This window comes from Rhinopithecus bieti, unplaced genomic scaffold, assembly GCF_001698545.2.
Source record: "Rhinopithecus bieti isolate Rb0 unplaced genomic scaffold, ASM169854v2 scaffold_33432, whole genome shotgun sequence".
In the NCBI taxonomy this organism is placed as follows: Eukaryota; Metazoa; Chordata; class Mammalia; order Primates; family Cercopithecidae; genus Rhinopithecus; species Rhinopithecus bieti.
Window position 1 is genome coordinate 684,830 of NW_016814481.1, and position 23,845 is coordinate 708,674.

Here is a 23,845-nt window from a genome sequence, read left to right on the forward strand (position 1 = left end):
AAAAAAAAAAAAAAAAAAAAAAAATTGAAAGCTTTTTAATATTCTTTTGAAATTATTTGGCTTCAAGGAAGCTCACATTTATGATTCCTTTGATTTCTTGGCAATCATTGCATACTTGGGGATATTTGTGATTTGAGAAAATCTAATTTCCAAATGTAATTCGATTGCTTATGAATACTAAATTTAATGATTAATGCAGTTGTCATGATGTCATATTTCTAGATGCTTATTTAAATATTTATTCATTCCAACTTTGTAGTTTTCTCTTTGCATTGTGGAACTTTTTTCCCTTTATCCCTGTCCCTGACCTTTTCATAGCCCCGAGAAGCTCATGAGCCACCAGCATTATTTCCATGGCGCTAATGAAGAAAGTGGCCCTATGATGCATTCTCCTTACAGCTGGCTGAATGATCTTCACTTGTAAACCAGATCATGTCATTACTCTGCTTAAAACCTTCAAAGGCTTATCCTACTTAGAATGAAATCTAAGATCTTTCCTATGGCTTAGGCTGCCCTGCATGGTAGCCTCAGCTGACCTCTCAGGCCTCATCTGCCATTCTTCTTGTCACTGCTCTCAAGCCCAGCTGGCTTTATTCCCCTTCTTTCAACACACCCAGCTTATTTCTGCCGCAGGGCTTTGCACTTGCCGTTCCCTCTGCCTGGAATGTGCTTCCTCTGGATAATTGCACGGCTGTCGCATTCTCTTCGCTTGTGGTTCAGCTCAAATGTCCTCTGAAAGAAGACTTCCCAAAGTACCCTATTTAAAGTACCCTTTCTTGGCCAGGCGCGGTGGCTCATGCTTGTAATCCCAGCACTTTGGGAGGCCAAGGCGGGCAGATCACGAGGTCAGGAGATCGAGACCATCCTGGCTAACATGGTGAAACCCCATCTCTACTAAAAATACAAAAAATTGGCCGGGCGCGGTGGCTCACGCCTGTAATCCCAGCACTTTGGGAGGCCGAGGAGGGCGGATCACGAGGTCAGGAGATCGAGACCATCCTGGTGAACATGGTGAAACCCCGTCTCTACTAAAAATACAAAAAAATTAGCTGGGTGTGTTGGCGTGCGCCTGTAGTCCCAGCTACTTCAGAGGCTGAGGCAGGGGAATTGCTTGAACCTGGGAGGTAGAGGTTGCAATGAGCTGAGATTGTGCCACTGCACTCCAGCCTGGTGACAAAGGAAGATTCCATCTCAAAAAAAAAAAAAAAAAAAAAAAAAAAAAAAAATCTATGTAAAGGGTGGGTTTAGCATATACCTGGAATGCGAAAAGTACTCAGTGTGAACCAGCCAGGTGCAGTGTCTCACACCTGTAATCCCAACACTTTGGGAGGCTGAGGCAAGTGGATTACTTGACCTCAGGAGTTCAAGACCAGCCTGGGCAACATAGCAAAACCCCAACTCTACAAAACATAAAAAAATCAGCCGGGTGTGGTGGCATGTGCCTGTGGTCCCAGCTACTCAGGAGGCTGAGGTAGGAGGATTGCTTGAGCCCCAGGGGCAGAGGTTGCAGTGAGCCAAGATCATACCACTACACTCCAGCCTAGCTAGGCAATAGAGCGAGACCCTGTCTAAAAACAAACAAAAAACTATGAACTGTTAGTAGCACACAGTAATAAGCAGGTACGTCTTCATTCTTCCTGTGTAATACTTCAGGTGCACACATGCTCAAGAAAGTATAAGACGTGCTATAGCAAAATACTGTTACCCAGCTTAAAAGCTAAAACATAGCCGGGCGTGGTGGCTCAAGCCTGTAATCCCAGCACTTTGGGAGGCTGAGACGGGCGGATCACGAGGTCAGGAGATTGAGACCATCCTGGTTAACCTGGGGAAACCCCGTCTCTACTAAAAAATACAAAAAAAAACTAGCCAGGCGTGGTGGCGGGCGCCTGTAGTCCCAGCTGCTCGGGAGGCTGAGGCAGGAGAATGGCGTAAACCCAGGAGGCGGAGCTTGCAGTGAGCTGAGATCCGGCCACTGCACTCCAGCCTGGGTGACAGAGACTCCGTCTCAAAAAAAAAAAAAAAAAGCTAAAACATTAGAGATGCAACTGAAGGGCCTTATACCCTACATGAAACCCATTCCTCTTCCTTTTTCCTCAAATGTAGCCGCAACCCTGAATTTGGTGTTTACAGTCTTCTGTGCATATAGGCGTGTATCTTTAAACAATAGTTTTTGTCATGTTCTTTTTTTTTTTTTTTTGAGACGGAGTCTTGCTCTGTTGCTCAGGCTGGAGTGCAGTGCCCAGATCTCAGCTCACTGCAAGCTCCGCCTCCCGGGTTCACGCTATTCTCCTGCCTCAGCCTCCGGAGTAGCTGGGACTACAGGCGCCCACCACCTCGCCCGGCTAGTTTTTTTGTATTTTTTAGTAGAGACGGGGTTTCACCATGTTAGCCAGGATGGTCTCGATCTTCTGACCTCGTGATCTGCCCGTCTCGGCCTCCCAAAGTGCTGGGATTATAGGCTTGAGCCACCGCGCCCGGCTGTCATGTTCTATACTTTTATATAAATGGTGTCTGTGCAATTTAGAGTTAACCTAGCAGGACTGAGACTGCTGTCCTTTGAAGAGCCTGTTTGAAAGATTGACCCTTGGCTGATATCTAGGAACTTGGATTTCGGGAGGGTTCCTGCCGTTCCCCAAATGGTGAGTGCCTAAACAATTTCCGCTAACAATGTGGTTCATGTTGAACACCTGCTCTCCTTCTGGAGTCTGGCATTTTGGTACACAACCACCCCCAAGTACAACTCTGGTCACTGGGTAATGAGCTTCCCTGGTAGATCGCATATCTCTCGTGCTGTCATACTTGGCAGTAGGAATTGATGGAGTCCTATGTGACTCCACTAGGAGAGGACTCTTAGAAGCTTGTCCTGGTTTCCTCCGGACTTCAGCTCCTGCGTCTTTTCCCTCTGCTGATTGTGCCTTGTGTCTCTTCACTATCATAAATCACAACCATGCCTACACCTCCAAGCTAAATCCTGTGACTCCCCCTAGTGAGTCATTGAACCTCAGTGTGGTCTTGGGGACCTCTGATAGCAGGATCATACTGGGTGTATCCTGACAGAGCTGGTACTAGGGTGGCACTGGGTTCTGCCTTCTGAAACTTGCTTCTTTTTTTTTTTTTTTTTTTTTTGAGACGAAGTCCCACTCTATCCCCCATGCTGAAGTACAGTGGTGTGATCTCGGCTCACTGCAAGCTCCGCCCCCCGGGTTCACGCCATTCTCCTGCCTCAGCCTCCCGAGTAGCTGGGACTACAGGCGCCCGTCACCATGCCCTGCTAATTTTTTTTGTATTTTTAGTAAAGACGGGGTTTCACTGTGTTTGCCAGGATGGTCTCGATCTCCTGACCTTGTGATCCGCCCGCCTCGGCCTCTGAAAGTGTTGGGATTACAGGCATGAGCCACCGTGCCCGGCCTGAAACCTGCTTTTTTTCATCCAGTGTAATGCTTTTGAGATTTGTCTATGTGGAAACGTGTGTAGCTCTAATTCACTTAGTTTCACTGCTATACGGCTGTGCTGATAAGGTAGCCACTAGCCACATAGGGCTATTTAGATTAAAATTAGACAAAACAAATAATCCACTTCCCCAGACACATAGTCACATTTCACATGTTCAGCAGGAGCCTGTGGCTAGTGGCCGCCATGGTGTATAAAGAACATAAGGAACATTCCCATGAGAACAGAAAGTTTGTTGGACAGTGTTTACTCATCAGTTCACTTGGTTGAAATTTAGGATGTTTTCAGTTTTCTACCATTACAAACAGTGCAGCAGTATGCGTTGGTATCTATGTCTCCTTGAGCACACGTAGGAGTTACTCTGGGAGATATACCTAGGAGTTGAAGTACTGGACGGTGGGTTCTGGAAGTATTCACCTTTATGAGATACTGCTAATCTGCTCTTCAGAATGATGGTACTGGTTCTCACTCCCACCATTAGTGTTCCTGTTGCTCAGTGTCCTTACCTTTTATTTATTTATTTATTTTATTTATTTATTATTTTTTTATTTTTTTGAGACAGATCTCGCTCTGTCTGCCCCGGGCTGATACAGGGCCGGATCTCAGCTCACTGCAGCTCCGCCTCCCGTTTATGCCATTCTCAACCTGCTCACCTCCCGAGATAGCGGGAATACAGGCGCCTGCCACCTCGCCTGTATAGTTCTTGTATTTTTTAGTAGAGACGGGTTTCACTGTGTTAGCCAGGATGCCGATCTCCTGACCCTCGTGATCCGCCCGTCCCTCGCCTCCCATAGGCCTGGATTACAGACTTAGAGCCCGCCGCCCGGCCCCTTTATTATTCCTTTATTTTATTTTTGAGACAGAGTTTGTTCTTGTGCCCAGCAATTTCAATGGCGCAATCCTCGGCTCACTGCCGCCTCCGGTAACGAACCTCTCCTCGCCTCAGCCTTCTGAGTAGCTGTGAATTACAGCATTGTGCCACCACATCCGGCTTAATTTTTGTATTTGTAGTATCAGATGGGGTTTCACCATGTTGGGCCAGCGCGGTATCAAACTCCTGACCTCAGGTGATCTGCCTGCCCTCAGGCTCCCAAAGTTCTGCTGGGATTACATGAGCATGAGCCACCGAGGCGGTCACAGGGTCCTTGAAAAAAAAAAAGAACGAAAAAAAACACAAAAATAAACATTTGCCTACTGAACACTTTACATGTTTGGTCCTCTGATGGTCTGGAATGAAGGGTTTCGGATTGCATTACCTCAACTGACATCTGAGTCAGCTATATTCCCACATGTTACTTCGGCCATCTGTGCCTCTCTGTGATTGCCCACTTTCTGCCGATTGTCCTCGTCTTATGAGTTGCAGTTTTGTCATACTGGGGTCTTTCTTTTATCTTTATTTCTATTTTTTGAGACACTCTTGCTCTTGGTCACCCAGCGCTGGAGGCAGTGGGTGCGATCTTGGCTCAATGCAACGCCCGTCTCCCGTTCCAATGCGAGTTCTCTGCCCTCACCCTCCCAAGTACTGGATTGGCACAGGTGCCACGCCACCATGCCTGGCTACATTTTTCGCATTTTAGTAGAGATGGGCGCCGCGGCGGCGGCTCTTTTACCCATGTTGGCAGGCTGATCTCAAACTCCTCGATCAAGTGACTCCTCCCCACTTCCCGGCCCCCCTCCAAAGTACTAGGGATTATAAGGCTGACGCCAGCCACCATCTCCCCAGTCTGACTCTTTTAATTTTATAATGTCTTTAATGGTTCACCCGTTTTGAAAAAAATTATTATTTATCGTGCGTATTGTATTGTCGAGACTTTGAGAAAACTGCTTTGGGTCGCCCAGGCTGAAGTGCAATGGTGCAACTTGCTCACTGCCACACCTCCACCTCCAGAGTTCAAGCATTCTCCTGCCTCAGCTCACGAGTAGCTTTTTTGGGCTGGTGACTCACTCCTGTAATCCCAGCACTTTGGGAGCCCAGCGCGGCGGATACCCTGAGGTCAGAAAGTTCTGACACCAGCCTGGCCACATCGGCTAAATCCTGTCTCTACTCCAAAATACACAAAATTATTTTTTTTTTTGGCCACTTGGCAGCGGGTGCCTGTAATTCCAGCTATTCGGGAGGCTGAGTCAGGAGAATTGCTTGAACCCAGGAGGCTGAGGTTGCAGTGAGCCAGATTGCACCACTGCACTCCAGCCTGGGCAACAGAGCGGGAGTCTGTCTCAAAAACAAACAAACAAAACATGTATTCTGAGAATTAAATGAGATAAAATGTAGGAAAGAACTTTGAAATGATACATTTCAGTATAAACGTACTGTCCCTGAGCATGTGTAGATGAATGGGTGCCACTACCTACCACCTGAGGGCCAGAGGTTGTCAGGCACAGCAGGTTTATTTTTATTTTTGAGACAGTCTCACTCTGTCGCCAGGCTGGAGTACAGTGGCGTGATCTCGGCTCACTGCAACCTCCGCCTCCCGGGTTCAAGTGATTCTCCTGCCTCAGCCTCCCGAGTACCTGGGACTACAGGCGCATGCCACCACACCCGGCTAATTTTTTTTTTTTTCTTTTTCTTTTTCAGTAGAGACAGGGTTTCGCCATGTTGGCCAGTCTGGTCTCGAATTCCTGACCTCAAGTGATCCGTCCGCCTTGGCCTCCAAAATGTTGGGATTACAGGCGTGAGCCACCACGCCCAGTCAGACACAGTGGGTTTAGGTTGTGTGTAGTGAAGGGGAGAGTAAAAGACACAGAAGGACTGGTCATATTTGACTCTCATTGTATGCAAGATTCGATTTCAAATCAGAGCATGAGGTCAAATCACATATAGGTAAAATTACCTACTCTTTTTTTTTTTTTTGAGGCGGAGTGTTGCTCTGTCACCCAGGCTGGAGTGCAGTGGTATGATCTTGGCTCACTGCAACCTCTGCCTTTTGGGGTTCAAGCAAGTCTCCTGCCTAAGCCTCCTGAATAACTGGGGTTACAGGTGTGCACCACCACCTTCAGCTAATTTTTGTAGTTTTAGTAGAGTTTCGCCATATTGGCCAGGCTGGTCTCGAACTCCTGGCCCCAAGTGATCTGCCCGCCTCGGCCTCCCAAAATGTTGGGAATACAGGCATGAGCCACCCTGCCTGGCTAAAATTATCTACTCTTTTTTTTGTTTTTTTGAGATGGAGCACAGGCTAGAGTGCAGCGGCACATTCTCGGCTCACTGCAAGCTCTGCCTCCCTGGTTCAAGCGATTCTCCTGCCTCAGCCTCCCAAGTAGCTGGGATTACAGGCACCTGCCACAGTGGCTGGCTAATTTTTGTATTTTTAGTAGAGACGGGGTTTCACCATCTCGGCCTGGCTGACCTCGAACTCCTGACCTCATGATCCACCCGCCTCGGCCTCCCAAAGTGTTGGGATTACAGGTGTGAGCCACTGTGCCAGGCCAATTATCTGCTCTTAAAAGTCCCCATGCTAGGCCAGGTGCGGTGGCTCACACTTGTAATCCAACTTGGGAGGCTCGAAGCGGGTGGATCATGAGGTCAGGAATCGAGACCATCCTGGGTAACACAGTGGATAACCCTGTCTCTTTTTATAAAAATACAAAAAAATTAGCCGGGCGTGGGTGGCGGGCGCACTGTGTCCCAGACTACTCTAGAGGCTGGAGGCAAGGAGAATGGCTGTGAAACCAGGAGGCAGAGATTGCAGTGAGCCGAGACGGCACCACCGCACTCCAGCCTGGGTGACAGAACAAGACTGGCCTCCAAAAAAAAAAAAAAAAAGTCTCCTATGCTTGCCAACAGAGCATCTCTCAAACAAGCTAGCAGATTCATTTTCATCCCCCAGGTGTGGAGAAAGATTGCCTCTTCAGCTGGGCACCCAGGAGGAAATACTGATCTTAGATTTTGGAGCCAATGCTTAAATTAAAACCTTAGCGTCACACAGGAAAACTGAACCAGCGAGGAAGGCAGATTCACAGTTTCCATCATTTTTTGTTTTTTAAAATATATATATATATATTAATATTATATAATATATATATATTTTTTTTTTTTTTTTTTTTTTTTTGAGACGGTTCAGTCATCGCTCTGTCGCCCCAGGCTGGAGGGCAGGGGCGCGATCTCGGTCACTGCAAGGCTCCACCTCCGGATTTACGCCATTCTCCCTGGCCTCCAACCTGCGAGTAGCTGGGACTCACAGGGCCCGCCACCATGCTCGTAATTTGTTTTTGTATTTTTAGTAGAGACGGGGTTTCACCATGTTAGGTAGGATGGTCTCCCTCTCCTAGACTCGTGATCCGCCGTACCTCAGCCTCCCAAAGGTGGGATACAGGACGGTGAGCCACGCGCCCGGCCTTAAATATATTTCTTTATCCTCATTGAAGAGCTTCCATCGCCCTTCACTCTCATCTCATGCTCACTTTGGGTCTTGTGCTGAATTCAGCTCTCATTCTTTTTTTTTTTTTGAGACAGAGTCTCACTCTGTCGCCCAAGCTGGAGTGCAGGGGCTCACTGCAAGCTCCGCCTCCCGGGTTTACGCCATTCTCCTGCCTCAGCCTCCTGAGTAGCTGGGACTACAGGCGCCCGCCACTTCACCCGGCTAGTTTTTTTTTATTTTTTATTAGAGACGGGGTTTCACCGTGTTAGCCAGGATGGTCTCGATCTCCTGACCTCGTGATCCGCCCGTCTCGGCCTCCCAAAGTACTGGGATTACAGGCTTGAGCCACCGCGCCCGGCCTCAGCTCTCATTCTTTAACAGATACAGATGGCCTGTGTGCCAGATGCTGTGCTAGGCTCAGACCAAGAACCCTTGTGTTTCCGGATCTTACATTCTAGCCAAGAGGCAGATGATGAACAAATAGGCAAAATGTAATTGCTAGCCAGTAGTACTATGAAGACAGAGCAAGGCACAGGTTAGGAAGTTCTGGAGTGGCTTGGGAAGGCCTTCTGGGAAGCAGGATTTCATTTTCATCAACTCTGCAGGAGAGGAAGCCAACTCTGCAGATATGGGGACGGGGGACGGGGCCCAAGCCATCAGAGAGAACAGCCGGTGCAAAGGCCCTGAGGCAGGCAAGAGGGTGCCTGCGTGTTTGAGCCCAGCGAGTGGAGGGAAGGTGGAGAGGAAGCCAGGTGGTGAGGTTGGAGGGCCTGTAGCCCATTGTGTTGACCTTGACCTCTGCTTTGGGTGAAAGGAGAGCATTGGAGAGTTTTGAGCTGAGGAGGGACAAAATATGTTTAGCAAGATCACTCTGGTTTCTGTGCTGAGAAAAACCTGAAGAGGGATAAGGGAGCTGTAATATTTCGGGGACTGTTGTAGTGGCCCTGGTGAAAGATGGGTGAGAACTAATTAATTCTGGATATTTAGAAGTTAGAGCCACCATTACATTTACTGTCAAATTAGATGTGGGGTATCAAACAAGACGAGTTCAAGGGGAACTCTGAGGTCTTTACCTTGAATCAAGGGATGGATGGACTCACTTTTTTCCAAGGTCTTTAGCTTGAATCAAGGGATGGATGGACTCACTTTTAGTTGAGGTGAGGAAGCCTCAAAGCCTCACGTGTAGTTCTTCCCGTGGCAGCAGTAGAGATGGGGGTGGGGGAGGCCAGCGTCTCAGTTTAGGACAGGTTAGTTTGAGATCCTACCAGATACCAGGGAGAGAGATGGGGTAGGTAGGTGAATATATGCAAATCTGGAGCTCATGCTGGAGAGCTACGTTTGAGGGTGATCAGTGTATAGGTAACACATTTTTTTTTTTTTTGAGATGCAGTCTCACTCTGTCGCCCAGGCTGGAGTGCAGTGGCGTGATCTTGACTCACTGCAGCCTCCGTCTTATGAGTTCCAGCGATTCTCCTGCCTCAAGCCTCCTGAGTAGCTGGGACTACAGGCGTGCGCCACCATGCCCAGCTAATTTTTGTATTTTTGGTAGAGACAGAGTTTCACCTTGTTGGCCAGGCTGCTCTCAAACTCCTGACCTCATGATCTGCCCGCCTTGGCCTCCCAAAGTGCTGGGATTACAGGTGTGAGCCACTGCGCCTGCCCGGTGGCATTTCTTTCTTTCTTTTTTTTTTTTTTTGAGACGGAGTCTCACTCAGTCGCCCAGGTTGGAGTGCAGTGGCGCGATCCCGGCTCACTGCAAGCTCCGCCTCCCGGGTTCACGCCATTCTCCTGCCTCAGCCTCCCAAGTAGCTGGGACTACAAGCGCTCGCCACCATGCCCGCCTAATTTTTTTGCATTTTAGTAGAGACGGGGTTTCACCGTGTTAGCCAGGATGGTCTCGATCTCCTGACCTTGTGATCTGCCCGTCTCGGCCTCCCAAAGTGCTGGGATTACAGGCTTGAGCCACCGCGCCCGGCCTGCCCGGTGGCATTTCAAACCATGAGACAGGATGAGACCTTCCAGGGAGTGAGAGCAGGTAGAGAAAAGGTCTAAGGACTGAGCCACTGTGTTCCCCATCATTAGGAGGTCAGATGAGAAGGAGCCAGCCATGAAGACTGGGAAGGAGTGGCTGTGGGAAGGTGGGTGGTGTCCTAGACACAGGTGTCTTTTTAAGTCAGAGGGGCCTTGTAGTTTTTTGTTTGTTTTTTCAGACGGAGTTTCACTGTTGTTGCCCAGGCTGGAGTGCAATGGTGCAATCTCGGCTCACTGCAACCTCTGCCTCCTGACCTCAAGTGATCCGCTCACCTCAGCCTCCCGAGTAGCTGGGATTAGAGGCATGCGCCACCACGCCCGGCTAATTATATATTTTTTAGTAGAGATGGGGTTTCTCCATTTTGGTCAGGCTGGTCTCGAATTCCCGACCTCAAGTGATCCGCTCGCCTCAGCCTCCCAAAGTGCTGGGATTCCAGGCGTGAGCCACCGCACCCGACTGATCCTTGTAGTTTGAGTAGTTATTCCTCTCTCTCTGAGCACGGGCAGTTCATTGGTGAACTGAGAATGTGACACACACATGATGCAATTCCACCGTATCAAGTTTGAAACCACTCCATGCCAGCAGCGTATGGGAGTGTAGGAATGGCAATTGTAATGAGATATCACAGTGTAAAATTCCTCAGCTCTGCTCTAGTACAGCCTGGGGACAGACGTCTGGGCCAAGAAGGGCTTCTGTGAGACACAGCATGGGACAGTGGCCTCGCCAGAGACTTGGGCATGCATCTAAGGGCTGTAAGCCTCAGTTTCCCTATCTGTAAAATGGAACTCTAATCGCTGTCTCCACCCGGGAGCATTTTGTGAGGATTCAGAGAAACTGCATATGGAATGCTCCACCAAGCCCAGGAACTTACCAAGGTCTCATCAATGTGAATGATTCTATAATTGCCAGGCCTCTGCCAGGGGTTCTGAATGCTCAAGCACAGACCAGAGCCCGTGGGGACGCCACTGTGCAGATCTTCTCAACCATTTCTTTCTTTCTTTTTTGAGACAGAGTTTCACTCTATAGCCCAGGCTGTTGTGCAGTGGCGCGATCTCAGCTCACTGCAACCTCTGCCTCCCAGGTTCAAGCGATTCTCCTGCCTCAGCCTCCCGAGTAGCTGGGACCACAGGTGCTTGCCACCACGCTCAGCTAAATTTTTGTCTTTTTAGTAGAAATGGGATTTCACCATGTTGACCAGGCTGGTCTCAAACTCCTGGCCTCAAGTGATCCACCCACCTCAGCCTCCCAAAATGCTGGGATTACAGGCCTGAGCCACCGCGCCTCCCCCGCTCAAGAAGTCACACAACTCGTCATTCCAAGAAATCTTAATTTCTTTATTGTTTGACTTTTTGACTCAACAATTTTTTTTAAACTTTTTGTTTTTTTCTGAAACGTTCTTGTTGTTATGAGCCTTTTGTTTTGTTCTCGTTAAATGCACTCGACCCAAAATTGGTTTGGCATATTGAAAAGGAGACCAAGGAGGGAGGGGCTGGGGCGTGGGAGGTGGGGAGGAGGCCCGAATGGACAGAAAGTTGAGGATGAGAGAAGAGGAACATAGAGACAGCGAGAAACACGTGGGGAAAGAGAGTTGGAGACAGAGAAAGGGAAGGCAAGGGAAAGCCAAAAGAAACCAAAATCCAGAGAAGAAGAATTAACAAGATTTAGGAGCAAATTTCAGGAGCCCAAGGAAGGGAGTAGGAGAGGAAACCAAGACCCTTCTCTGTACCGTCCCAGCTGGGGTGGGGGTGTCAAGGCACCAGGTCTGGTTAGGTGGGGGGGACACCTGGGCTCTGGGGGCAGCTTTGCACTGGACTGCAATAGTGTCCAGCCCCAGCAGGGGGCCCTGCCACACAGCTCTGAGGCCTGGAAGCCACTGGGCGATGCCGGCTGAAACAGGACTGATAACACCCTCTCCCTTTGATTGTCCGAGTCTGGAGAGATACAAGGAAGGCTAGGCAGGGAGGAAGTGGGCCTCCCTGTGTCTCAGCCCCCCTGGAACTCTCCTGGCCCTCCTCCTGGTGTCGGGGGCAGCCACAGACTGTAGCTGGGCTGCTGCCCAGGCCGGGCCGGCTCTTTGCCTGCCCATGACTCCTGCCCGCTCTTCACAGACCTCTGACCGCCCCTCCACACAAGACCTCCTAGCCTAGTGCAGTCCAGGAAGGTCCATGGAACTGTCCCCTGCTCTCCTCAGAGTCGTCTGGCAAGACTGTCTCTGGCCTCACTTCTCCTCCCCATCTAGACTTCACCCATAGTCTTCTGGTGTAATGGGTTAGGCCTTTCTACCAGAAAAAGCCAGAGTTGGAACCCAACCCCACCTCTTCCCCACACCTGTTCCCTTGCATGGGACAAACCATCTTTGGTCTGACCCCTTCTCCCCTAATTGATGGGGACAAGCCAGCCCCAGCTCCCCAGGAGAAGGGAGGGGCTTTCTAGCAGCAAAAAGGGTCCCTCCAGCCACCTACCTGTCCCCTCCCCCCCAGTTCCTTCCTAGAGCCCCTCCCCCTTAACCCAACAAAGTTCATGGCAGCAGCAGGCTGAGACCCGAAGATGTTTGAAAACTCATGGCACTTGTGAGAAAAGGAGGGGCAAAGAGACGGGGAGAGGTCAGAGCAGAGGTGGATGGGCCACCTCTGGGGAAATGGTAATGCAGGGGCTGGGCTAAGGTGGCCTCAGGGCTATGTTACCCCTAGAGTTGAGGGGAGGGGACTGGGGAGGCTGGGCTGACAGGCTGGAGAGGAGGGGGCTGGGAGAGGTGCTCAGGAGACATCCCGAGCCTAGAGCTTCCAGGATCTGGGATTTCGGGTCAAGCCCCCCCAGAACATGGGTGTCCTGACCCCAGCCCTGGCACCTGGCTTTGTCCTCCCTGCAGGAAGGTGGAGGGTAGGGAAGGTGACCTCTCACCTTTGCCCCTTCCCCCTCCCCCAGACAGACCACGTTGCCACTCCAGCACCCTCCTCAGCCATACCCATGCCCTCCATAACCCCAGTTCCTCCCCATTTTCCTCTGGCCATCAACCTCTCTAGGTGGGAAATCAGCCCCATTTTCCCCAGCTAGAGTCCCCAAAGCAATATACAAGAAGCAGGAATTCAAAGGGACAGCGCAGCCATCTTGACAAAGCATCTTTGGGTGTGAAGAGGTCTCCCCCGGGCCGATGGGGAGGGAAGGGGGAGACAGGCCTCTGGTCCTGGGGCAGGCAGTGAGGTACACGCCCCAGGAGGGCTGATGATGCTGGGCAGGCAGAGCAGGAAAGGAGGGGACAGAAACAGGTGCCAGGAAGGAAATGGGTTCTTTGTTTCGCTGTTGCATCTAGATTTTGTTTTCTGTCTCTGGATTGTAAAAAGCTGCTCTGGCGGCCCGCCCGCCCCGGCAGGGGCTAGGGATGCACGTACACGGAGAAGTCCTGGCTGCCGGGCCGGCAGCGCCGCTCTGCTCCGGAGAAAGCCCAGGTTGGCCCGGGCCGCAGGCTCCCGGTGGCTTCAAGTGATGAGATTTTTTTTGGTCTTTTTTTTTTTGTCTTTTTTTTTTTCTTTTCCATTTCGTTGAAATATTTACAGCAATGGGGAAGGAGGAGGAGGAGAGAGGAAGGAGTAAGAGGGCCCCCTAGGGAAAGATCCAAGCCCAGGACCCACTCCCCAGGGAGATCCAGACCCAAAATCTGCTCCCCAGATAGCCGAGCCCACAGGACTGGGAACTGCCCAAATATGGCCACCCCTGTGGGCTGGGGGCCCTGCGGGGAGTTGTGCTTCATGAGGAGTCGCCCCAAGGGAGGGGGTCATTGGGTGCACTGGGAGGCAGAGGGGGCAGGCTTGCTTGGGGGGCAGGGACCAAGAGCAAGGGGAAAGGAGCTTCAGAGAAAGTTCGACCTTTAAACCACCAGCCACCACCGCCCAGTCCCCCTGCCCTGTGGCCTTTTCCCAGTCTCCAGGGAGCAAGGAATTGTAGCGCAGGAGGAACCTGTCCATTTGTCCTGCCTCACTGCTCCCTCTGGGTGCAGCCGGCAGCATTTCTGGCTGCAGAGAGAAGCAGCTGACAGGTTTGATCCAGTGGGGGCCTTTGGCAACCTCAGAAGCTGCCCCTCCCGCCCAGGGAAACTAAAGCCCTCATTTCCCTTCATGGCGTAGAAGGGTGGGAGAGTGGAGCGTCTGGAAGTGGGCTGCCCCCTTCCAAGTTCTCCCTCCTCACTCCCCTGGGGACCTCTGGGCTCCTCCTCACTACACTTCCCCCAAATACAGCTGGTGCGTGTGGCTGGTGGGAAACCCTGTCTGTGAACCCTGGCACCTCAGGCCCCCAGGTCAGAGTCCCCTGAGGGAACTGGAGGGCCCATGGCTGAGGGGCACCTGGAGAGAGTGGCCCACCAGCCACTGCCTCCATCTGTCTCCCTCTCCCACCAGAGCCCTGCCCAGGGTTCCCTCCCTGGCCTGGGCCACCAGCCCCTGGTCCATGAGGTCCCCTCAGAGACTGGTGACCAGCTGCATCTGCCCGTCCCCATCGGGCCCTGGCCCCTCAAGGCCTGGGGCTGCCAGGTAGCCCTCGTGGCTAGGACGCCGCACCTGGTAGTAGCCCTGCAGGGGATTCCGGGCCACCAGGGCTGGTGGGCGCGAGGTGTAGTAGATTTCGGGGGGACCGGGGGGTGCGGGAGGGGTGGGGGCAGGGCCTCACTGGGCCCCTCAGGGCTGCTGTCCGGGTAGGAGGGTGAGTCCCGCAGGTTGGCCCCGCTGGCATAGAGGGAGTCCCGGCCCGGAGGGGAGGAGAGGGGCCGGCTGGTGGCGCCGTCCTCGGCCGTGCAGCTCTCCGACTCGTCCAGATCGCTCTGGTACAGCACCGACTGGGCCCGGGGCAGCAGCAGAGGCTCCTCCAGGGCCTTATAGAGAAGTTCAATCTCAGCCCGGTCAGCAACCCCGGGCCCACCTGCCTCTTCCTCGCCCCCGCCCCCTGGCACAGGTGGCACGGGGGGCTCAGGCGGTGGAGGGCCCTTGGCCGCGCTGCTGCTCCCCCGCAGGTTGTTGTGCACCAGCTCCGAGATGATCATCTTCTCGAAGGCCGCCGCATCGGCTAGGTTCCGGCCTCGGGGCGGCTCGGGGCCCCCATCCGCAGGAGGGAAATCCCCACTTCGCAAGGAGTAACTGTTGTTGAAGTTGCCGTTCAGGGGCAGGGTGTCCATGCCACAGGCTTCCCGGCCTCCCAAGGGGTGCTCTGCAGGGCAGAAAGAGGCTGGTAAGGTAGAAGAGGGGCCCTGGATGCACTAGGGGTAGTGAGGGGTGCGGTGTGTGTGAAGAGGGGCTCGATTCCTGCTGGTTTTCCATAGGCTTCCCCCTACCCCCTGGATCTCTGGTCTCACATTCCCTTTCTCCCTCACTGGCAGTAGAGACACCAGCCCAGCAACGGACTGATGAAAGGTAGGGGACAAGGACCAGTTCCCCCAGGGTCTCATCCTCAGCTGGAGGTTCAGAATCTCAGCAGTGTGAGGAGGCCTGGGCGACAGGATCCTTTTCCTATGCTCAGACCCTTAGCACCTAACGGCCCAAACTCAATGAACACCATCCATTATCCTCCATTCGGCTGCCAACCAGAGGCTGTGTGTTGGGGGGTGGGGAGATGTGGGCATGGGAAGGGCATCCCGAGTTCTCCTCCTTAAGTGAGGCCATCTGAGAAGGCCGCTCTCTGTCCCTCTCCCAGCCTCAGAAACATCCCCAGGGAAGAGTCACACTTACTGGGTTCCCGGTAGCTCCCTGCAGGTGGCAGTCAGGAGAGAAAAGAGAAGGCGAGGGTGAGCTTGAAATGCAAGTCCAGGCTCCAGTTCTGGGGCACAGAACATCCCAGGCAGAGGTCCCTTGGGACACAAACCCTCCATTTCCCAACCTGGGATGCTTCCCCCGTGCTCTCACCTGGGGAGTTGAAGACAGGGGGCGAGGAGGGATTGAAGCCCACCGACTCGGCGATGAGGGTGTTGTAGGGGCTGGTGCCCCCACGGGGCTGCAGCACAGGGTTGGTCAGCAGATGGTTCCCCATGGTACCTGGCCAAGGGATCAGAGGTCACAAGGCGGCCGGGAGCCTCCAGAGACCAGCGCCAGAGGCAGAGGGACACCTTCTCACCTCGATTCAGGGTTGGGGTGCTGTTGATGTCACCCGCCATGAAGGAGGACTCCGTCTGTTTCCTCACAGTGTCATTCCACATCCTCCGAATTCGGCTCTGGGGACACAACCCAAATGTGAGGGGGTCCTTGGGCCACCCACCCTCTGGCGTCTTTTTGAGACTGCTCAGCCAATCATCACGATCAGAAACCCAGGCCAAGCCACTCCCCACCTCTCAGGCTCTGGGTTCCAACACTCAGCCCCAGGGAGCCCTGTCTGGCCTGATACCTGAGTCCCTGTGTAATAGCGGGTGTTGCTTCGCATGGCTGAGGTCTTGAGGGATCCGTGAGTGCCCCCGGGAGGGGAACGGATGCAGCAGTAGGAGTGACGCAGGCACTTGCTGTACTCCTTGTGCACCTGGGGGGTGAGGAGGACAGTCAGCTGGTCGGGACGCTGGCCTCCTCTGTGATCCAGCCTACCACAGGGCTGGTCACAAGACACCCAGCCTTGGGAGGCCAGAGACCGAGCTTCCAATGACTATGTTGCCCTGTTCAGCAACTTGCAGGCCATGGAAACCTTGCTGTCCCCTGTCCCCCAACAGCCAGCCAATCAGGTTTCAATCTCTTCTTACTCAGGCCCATCCTCTTCTCCACCTCCACTGACAGTTTTTCATTCATTTGTAAAATCAACAGAGCATTAACGAGCATTTGCTATGTGCCAGGCACAATTTAGGCCTCAGGGATGGTATGGAAGACAACAGACACAAATCTGTACCTCTGAGAGCTTATATTTTGGTAGAGACAGAACACAGATGAATATATAAACATGCAGGCTGTTGGATGGTGTTACGTGCTGCAGAGAAAACTATGGCTGGAAAGGGGGTTAGGCAGTGCTGACTTGGGAGCAGGATGTGATTTTTTTTTTTTTTTTTTTTTTGAGACGGAATCTCACACTGTCACCCAGGCTGGAGTGCAATGACGCGATCTTGGCACACTGCAACCTCCACCTCCTGGATTCACGTGATTCTCCTGCCTCAGCCTCCTGAGTAGCTGGGATTACAGGCGCATACCACCACACCCGGCTTTTTTTTTTTTTTTTTTTTGTAGAGACAGGGTTTTACCATGTTGGCCAAACTGGTTGTGATTTTAAACAGACCAGAGGAGGCCAGGCATGGTGGCTCACACCTGTAATCCCAGCACTCTGAAAGGCAGAGGTGGGTGGATCACCTGAGGTCAGGGGTTCAAGACCAGCCTAGGCAACATGGTGAAACCCCATCTCTACCAAAAATACAAAAATTAGCTGGTCGTGGCGGTGGGCATCTGTAATCCCAGCTACTTGGCATGACAACTGCTTGAACCCACAAGGCGGAGGTTGCAGCGAACCGAGATCACGCCATTGCACTCCAGCCTGGGGACAGAACGAGACTCTATCTCAAAAAAAAATAATAAAAAAATTAAAAAACCTAAAAAAATAAATAGATCAGAGGAGGCCTCATTTAGGTCAAGGTAAGAACAGGGGCTGCACTCTGAGGAGGGTCCACATCTAGGTGTCTGAGAGCGGAGGTTGGAGGGAGGGGAGCCGAGGGGCCCAGATCAGACCATAGGGGCCTGGGGTCCCCTGAAAGGACATCGCTGTCACTGCGTGTGAGGTGGGGGCCATGCAGACACTGCCTTTGACCATCTGTCCGAGGAGGGGCCAGGACAGTGTTGGACAGATGGACAGAGCAGGGACACAGGCCACTTCCTCCCTTGCAACCAGGATTCTCATGATCACTGCCTCCGCCACCCCCTGCCTTAAGCCTTACCCGCTTCACCATTCCCCAAGTCCAACAGCAGTCTCCATGGCCCGCACTGCTGCCAGGGCTGACTCTACAAATGCCTCAGCTCCGTCTCCCCAGCTTCAGTCCTGACAGTGCTGCCGGTACCCCCCACTCCCTGCCCACATTCCCCAGCTACTGTTGTCCCCTTTGTTTTTTTTTTAAGTAGAGACAGGGTCTCTGTTGCCCAGGCTGGTCTCGAATTCCTGGGCTTAAGCGATCCTCCTGCCTCAGCCTCCCAAAGTGCTGGGATTACAGGCATAAGCCACTGCACCCAGTCCTTTTTTTTTTTTTTGAGACAGTCTTACCCTGTTGCCCAGGCTGGAATGCAGTGGCATAATCTCGGCTCACTGCAACCTCCGCCTTCCGGGTTCAAGCGATTCTCCTGCCTCAGCCTCCCAAGTAGCTGGGACTACAGGTGCCCGCCACCATGCCCGGCTAATTTTTATATTTTTTAAGTAGAGACAGGGTTTCACCATGTTGGCCAGGCTGGTCTGGAACTCCTGACCTCAGGTGATCTGCCCGCCTCAGCCTCCCAAAGTGTTGGGATTACAGGCGTGAGCCACCGCGTCTGGCCTGTATGTTTTCTTAAGATTCAGATTTTAACACATTTATTTTAAAAAGATCCTTTCTGTCACCACAAAATTCACAATTATTTCCTGAACTATGAATGTAGGCATTGCTCCCTCAGGGTGGCTCCCAAAATCCTCCCCCTCCCACGCCTGACTCGTGGCCCTCATGGTGGTGAGGGTTCCCCATCACCAAATCTGTCCTGCTCTCACTCCTCTAAGCTGCTGTATCTTGCTTTTTTCCAGAACCCTCTTCACCTGTGGTTAAATCCTCCCTAGCCCTGAGCTCGTCCTCCCCTCCCTATGGACGCAGACCTAACCGTAGAAGCCCTGCAGCACTCACTGGGGGCTTGAGGGAGCCCCTGAGTCCCCTCCACCCTCGCTGCCTTTTCCTGGATGCCCAGGAAATATCTCCAAGGGAGGCTGTGACCCAGGACCCCGCCTCGACCTCACCTTCTTCTGTAAGGCGCAGTGAAAGACAAAGATGAAGACCCCCTGGAAGGCGTTGAAGGTGGTGAAGAGATAGGCCATGACCACCGACTCCTTGTTGATGAAGAGGAGGCCGAAAGCCCAGGTGAGGCCCAGCAGGAACAGCAGCGCAATGGCCCCCAGAGCCCAGGATCTGGGGGTGGGGCGATAGGGATGTCAAAGTACCCGCCGGAGGGGACGGCCTCAGCCCGGGCCTCAGCCCGGGCCTCCCCTGCAGCCTACAAAGGGGGCCCTTGGGTGGGCCTGGGCACTGTCTGCAAAGCCCTGAGCAGGTTGAGTGGGCCTTGGGGGCAGTGGCCTGCCCAGGATGCCTCCACCCCAGCCTGGGCCTGAGGGAAAGGTACTGGGTCAGGGGTCGGGGTATTGTGAACATCAGTCATTCCTCTGCCACCTTCATTGTTTCTGCCAAATTTCCAGACCACTTAGGCTACATTTGCTGCCTATTTCTCTTTAAGTTGCCCTTAAATACACTCACCTGTTGAATTTAGCCTCACCCTACACAGTTACGCCTCTAAAACTACAGGTTGGACGTGCTAATGATACACTTTCTAACACCCATTAAGTAGGCACATAGTGACCACAATAAAACACCCCTCTTGGTACTTAGAATCACAATGTGTCACCAGAGGTGACAGCACTATCTTTTAGAACACCCTGGAGGAGGTGGGCCCAGCGCAGGGTGGGGGGGTGTGATGGGGCAGGGGCAGGGGCAGGCAGGGGCAAGGCTCACTTAATGTTGTCCAGGCGGCTGGAGTCGGGCTTGAGCACAGATGAGCTTCGGATCATCTTGTGCAGGGTCACCATGAGGAACACCAGGTTGACCTGGGGGCGGGACAAGGGACGGGCTGGGCTGAGAGTGGCCCTGCCTCCCTCAGTGAGCACTGAGACATGGGCCCGGCCTGGCGAAGTCTCAGCTGTGGCCCTCGCCTCTGCTGGGAGAACCCCCGTATCTGCCCCTGAGGTGACAGTGAGCTGACTGACATGACTGGCAATTGAATGCCACTCCTGGCTGCTGGACAAGGCCCATGGCCTGACACATGGTAGGGGCTCAAATCACAGTCCCCCAGGCGAGTAGCCCTCAGCATTGGAGCTCCATGAACCCAGCACACTCTCATCCTCTCAGCTGGTGGCTCAGTTCCGATGTGAGGAGAGAGTATGTGTGTGTGTGTGTGTGTGGGTTTGGGGCAGGGGCTGGAGTCAAGGCCAGCCTGGATGAAGGAAGATGTGGTACTAGGGGTGTCACCTCCCAACTCACCACGATAACGAAGGAGACGGGCCCGATGAAACTCCAGATGAAGTAATTGTCCACTCGGAGCCAGCAGCTGTAAAGGAAACAGGGCCGGGGTATAGCGAGAAGCCGAGGAGCCATTCCCCGTGACCCATGAAGACCTAGGACTCTGCAGGCTGCAGCCTCTGGGATCAGGAGGAAGGGAGGCCACCACCCTGAGGGTCCTTTCCCAAGGGGTGCTGCCCAGCAGGGAACCAGGTGGGAGGAACCAGTGCAGGGCCGGGAGGTGGAAACTCACGCCTTCTCGGTGCCATAGCTGCGGTAGTCAATGGCAGCCGCGATGCCCACCACCAGAGCTGGGAAGCAGTAGCCGCCTAGGTAGTAGTACTTGGTGCGGGAATACTCGCTCTCAAACACCTCCACCAGCAGCAGGTAGAGGTGCACGCCCTCCAGGCACAGCCAAGAGAAGGCGGCCAGGAAGAAGTAGTGCAGCAGGCCAGCGAAGATGGGGCAGGCAATCTGCAGGGAGCACCGAGGGTGAGGGGCTGCTGCCCGGGCAGGTGTCCCCTTTCCTCTCCCAGCCCCCTGGGCACTGGCCGTCACCTGCCCTCGAGTCCCAGCCCACCTCATACTGAGTCTTGTCAATCCCGACCAAGAAAAGCAGCTCGGCCAGGAAGAGATTGATGCACAGGTTCTTGTGGATGGTGTTGCGGTCAGTCTGCAGCCCCCGCAGGAAGCAGAAGGTGGAAATGCAGATGGCCAGGCAGACCAGGGAGATCACGATGCCCACCCAGGTGATGACCGACAGCAGCAGCTCGTTGATGCGGCCCTGGTACTGGGGACAGGAGCAGGGGGCACGCTCAGGGCCTTTGGTTTTGCACACTGCGCTCAGCCAGGTGCCAGCTGCAGACAGGGCCTTGGGCAAGGCCATGGGCCACGAGGACTTCTGGTGCCACCAATCTGGCAGCCCCCACCCCTCTGCACACAGCAATGCGCTCACTTCCTCATGCTCTGGAAGGCTTGTGGAGAGATGACTAACGTGACACCAACTTGATTCTCCAGAGTGCCTTGGGAGACGGCGGGACCATGGCCATAGATGACCAGAGAGAACTAGATGCATGGCCTCATGCCCCAGGCAAGACTAGGGGCCCCCCACAGCCATGAGGCCGGCCTCCCCGGCATTGCCCATGATCTCTCTAGGATGCCATGCAAAGCCAGGCCAGCAAGCGGGCCTGCCCGGAGGAAGGAGCAGAGTGCCAGCCAGCTTACGATCTCGCGGTGAGCCATGAGCACGGCGAAGTTGGTGAGGTGGCTGCAGGCACACGTGGTATGGGTCTTGTTGGACTCCACCAGGCGGCAGCCCTGGGTCGACCAGTAGCCCAGCATGGAACGCTCCGAGTAGTTCCAGAAGGAGCAGTTGGCATTGAAGTGGTTCTTGTCCTGTTGGGTGGTGGCGCCGGGGTGTCAGAACTGGAGTCAGAACCGGGGAGTCCCATTCCGACCCCCCACAACTGGCTACAGGGATGGTGCCAAGTATCAAAGAAGTGCCTGGAGTCTGGGGCTCCAGGTGACATTCTGAGAGCTCTGGGGACAAATGGCCCAAGCTACTAAAGTGGAAGAACCCATAACTCATTCTCGAGGTAAGCACATGGTGGAGGAGCAGGTACACAGCTTGGGAACACAGAGGGTACAGGGACCCCCATGGAGGGAGGAGGACAGCTCAGCTCACCTCCAGGTGGGCCACGGTGAAGATGACAGGGTCCATGAGGAAGACACGGCTGGACTCCTTGTTGATGGATGCTGCGATGACCTGTGAGTTCACCACTAGAGAGGCGCCCCCAGGACCACCCGGGCCTGCTTCGCCGGCCAGCTTGACTGTGGCATTCTCCGTGGACAGGAAGAGGCCCAGGTTGTTGTAGAGGATGAAGACAACTTTGACCACCCCTGGCGAGGACAGGCACGTTTGGATGTGTCAGCATCCTCAGCTGGTGCACCTCCGTCCAGGCCCCTGGCTTCCCAGCTCGGCCAGCTCCTCAGCCCTCGGCCATGCCGGCCACTGGGACCTCTGAAGCCACTCCATAGCCCAGGCAGGTGAGGGGCAGGGAGCCCTGTCCACAAGACCACTGCTCAGCCGAAGGCAGTTCGAAACAGCAGGGCAGTGTGCCAGGACACATGGGCTGGGCCTCCGACCCACCTATTCTCACTGTGTGACCTTGGGCAAGCCCCTGACCTTTCTGAACCTTCGTCTCAGTGGCCCCATCCTCTCTGAGCTGTGAGGCCCAGGAGCCAGCTTTGCAACTGTAAGGCTCACCCTTGGGGCTCTGCAGCACTTCAGGGAACCCATGAATCCCCTCAAATTTTACACTAGCATGAGGAAAGTTCAGGACTGCTGCCTTCCACAAATGGCGCAGAGATGCTGGCACAGGGCAGGGGGGCGGGGAGGGGCGGGGAGGGGCTGCCTCCCCACCCGAGGCCCCGCCAGGGACACTGACCATTGCGGCTGTTCTGCTTGATGGTTTTGGCTGACAGCTGGATGGAGTTCTTTCTTGGGTACTCCTCCTGGGGGAACACCAGCTCCTGCACCTGGCCCTCTGTGTTCAGGACTGTGACCTCCAGGACTGTGGGGACAGGGGAAGGCAAGGCACACGCAGTTGGGGTCTGTTCCCAGTCCAGGGGCTCAGGCTACAGAACAAGACCCTGTGGCAAGACGCCCAAGGGTCAGGTAGCTCCTCTGTGGCCTCCAGGCCAGAACCCCATGGTTTAAGGTTCGTATCTGAGTTTACTCTGGGTGACCGTGGCACTCACCCACGTTCTCCTTGGCAGCCAGGAAGCGGGCGGGCTCCCTGACGTTGTCGGCCAGCAGGAAGGCACCCTCCTCCAGGACGTCCAGGAGCATGGTGGCCGTGTGCACCTGCTCCGTGGCATTCATGTCCTTCCAGGACTCCAGAGCTTCTGGCCGGAGCAGATTGTCCACTGTCTCCACCACGGCCTGCGCAGGCAGGGGGGATGGTGCTGTGAGCCCCCCAACACCCTCTAATTCCTTGGGGTGGGCTCTGCATGCCCTCTTCTCAACCTATACCCCATTCTCCCCCGTCAGCTGGAGCCCATGGTCCTTACACTGGGACCCCTTGGGTCTCACCTTGATATAATCCTTGCAAGTTCTCTCTCGCTTGTGCATCTAGAAAGAGATGGAGGTGACGTCAGGCCAGACCTCTGGACGCCAGTTCCCTCACCCCAGTACTGTCACATCTGTATAGCTCTCTCATCTGTGGCTACCACTGACCCAGGGCTGGGCTATCAGCAAGACATTCCTCAGGGATCCCCAACCCCCAGGACCGTCTGAGGCAGCACAGGAGTGAGACCCAGCAGTCCTTGGGCGGGGGGCTCCTTCCTCTCTGAGGAAGGGAGTGGAGGTGGCAGCCTGGCTGGGAGGTACCAGGTCGGATACTTCCCGTGCCCCTGGGGGCAGGCGCCCTCCCCGCGCCAGGTCAACGCCGCCACCAGGCCCCACCTTGTTGTAGTTCTTTCCGGCTGACTCGCGCTCGATGGGCCGCAGGGCCTGCAGCTGGGCATCCAAGATGTCCAGCAGCTGCTCCATCAGCTTCACAGAGGAGGAGACGTCTCCCGCGTAGATGGAGCCCCGGGTGTGTCGGGCCAGCTCACTGGCGATGTTGGCTGCATTCTCCCCACTCTTGATCTGCATGAGGTGGGTGGCAGGGAGGGGAAATCCCAGGTCTGTCAGGGACCATCCTGCCCTCCCCAGCTTCCCTGGCCTGTGCAGCCTCTCCTCTCTCTCTCTCTCCGCTTCCCCGTCACCGTCTGCCCTTTCCCACC

At 54.1% G+C, this 23,845-nt stretch overlaps 1 protein-coding gene, 1 long non-coding RNA gene and 1 pseudogene across 3 annotated transcripts in view; 1 reads left to right on the forward strand and 2 right to left on the reverse strand.

Annotated features, from left to right (window-relative positions):
• Positions 1 to 19,266, forward strand: part of LOC108514780 (uncharacterized) — a 22,745-nt gene extending 3,479 nt beyond the window's left edge. Inside the window, exon 2 of the long non-coding RNA XR_001881333.1 lies at positions 18,541 to 19,266. This is a non-coding gene — a long non-coding RNA (uncharacterized LOC108514780). The remainder of the gene's footprint in view (positions 1 to 18,540) is intronic.
• Positions 11,147 to 12,893, reverse strand: LOC108514778 (uncharacterized; annotated as a pseudogene). Its single transcript, XR_001881332.1, has one exon. The product of XR_001881332.1 is annotated as an uncharacterized LOC108514778 (transcript).
• ADGRL1 (adhesion G protein-coupled receptor L1) overlaps positions 11,147 to 23,845 on the reverse strand; it is a 35,818-nt gene continuing 23,119 nt past the window's right edge. Inside the window, 17 exon segments of the mRNA XM_017851245.1 lie at positions 11,147 to 14,479; positions 14,482 to 15,030; positions 15,549 to 15,566; positions 15,723 to 15,851; positions 15,931 to 16,027; positions 16,198 to 16,326; positions 18,748 to 18,916; positions 19,514 to 19,605; positions 20,039 to 20,105; positions 20,310 to 20,530; positions 20,637 to 20,846; positions 21,281 to 21,451; positions 21,741 to 21,955; positions 22,504 to 22,629; positions 22,817 to 23,000; positions 23,151 to 23,189; positions 23,523 to 23,708. Coding sequence (XP_017706734.1) covers positions 14,289 to 14,479; positions 14,482 to 15,030; positions 15,549 to 15,566; positions 15,723 to 15,851; positions 15,931 to 16,027; positions 16,198 to 16,326; positions 18,748 to 18,916; positions 19,514 to 19,605; positions 20,039 to 20,105; positions 20,310 to 20,530; positions 20,637 to 20,846; positions 21,281 to 21,451; positions 21,741 to 21,955; positions 22,504 to 22,629; positions 22,817 to 23,000; positions 23,151 to 23,189; positions 23,523 to 23,708 — 2,793 coding nt within the window. The 3' untranslated portion in view covers positions 11,147 to 14,288.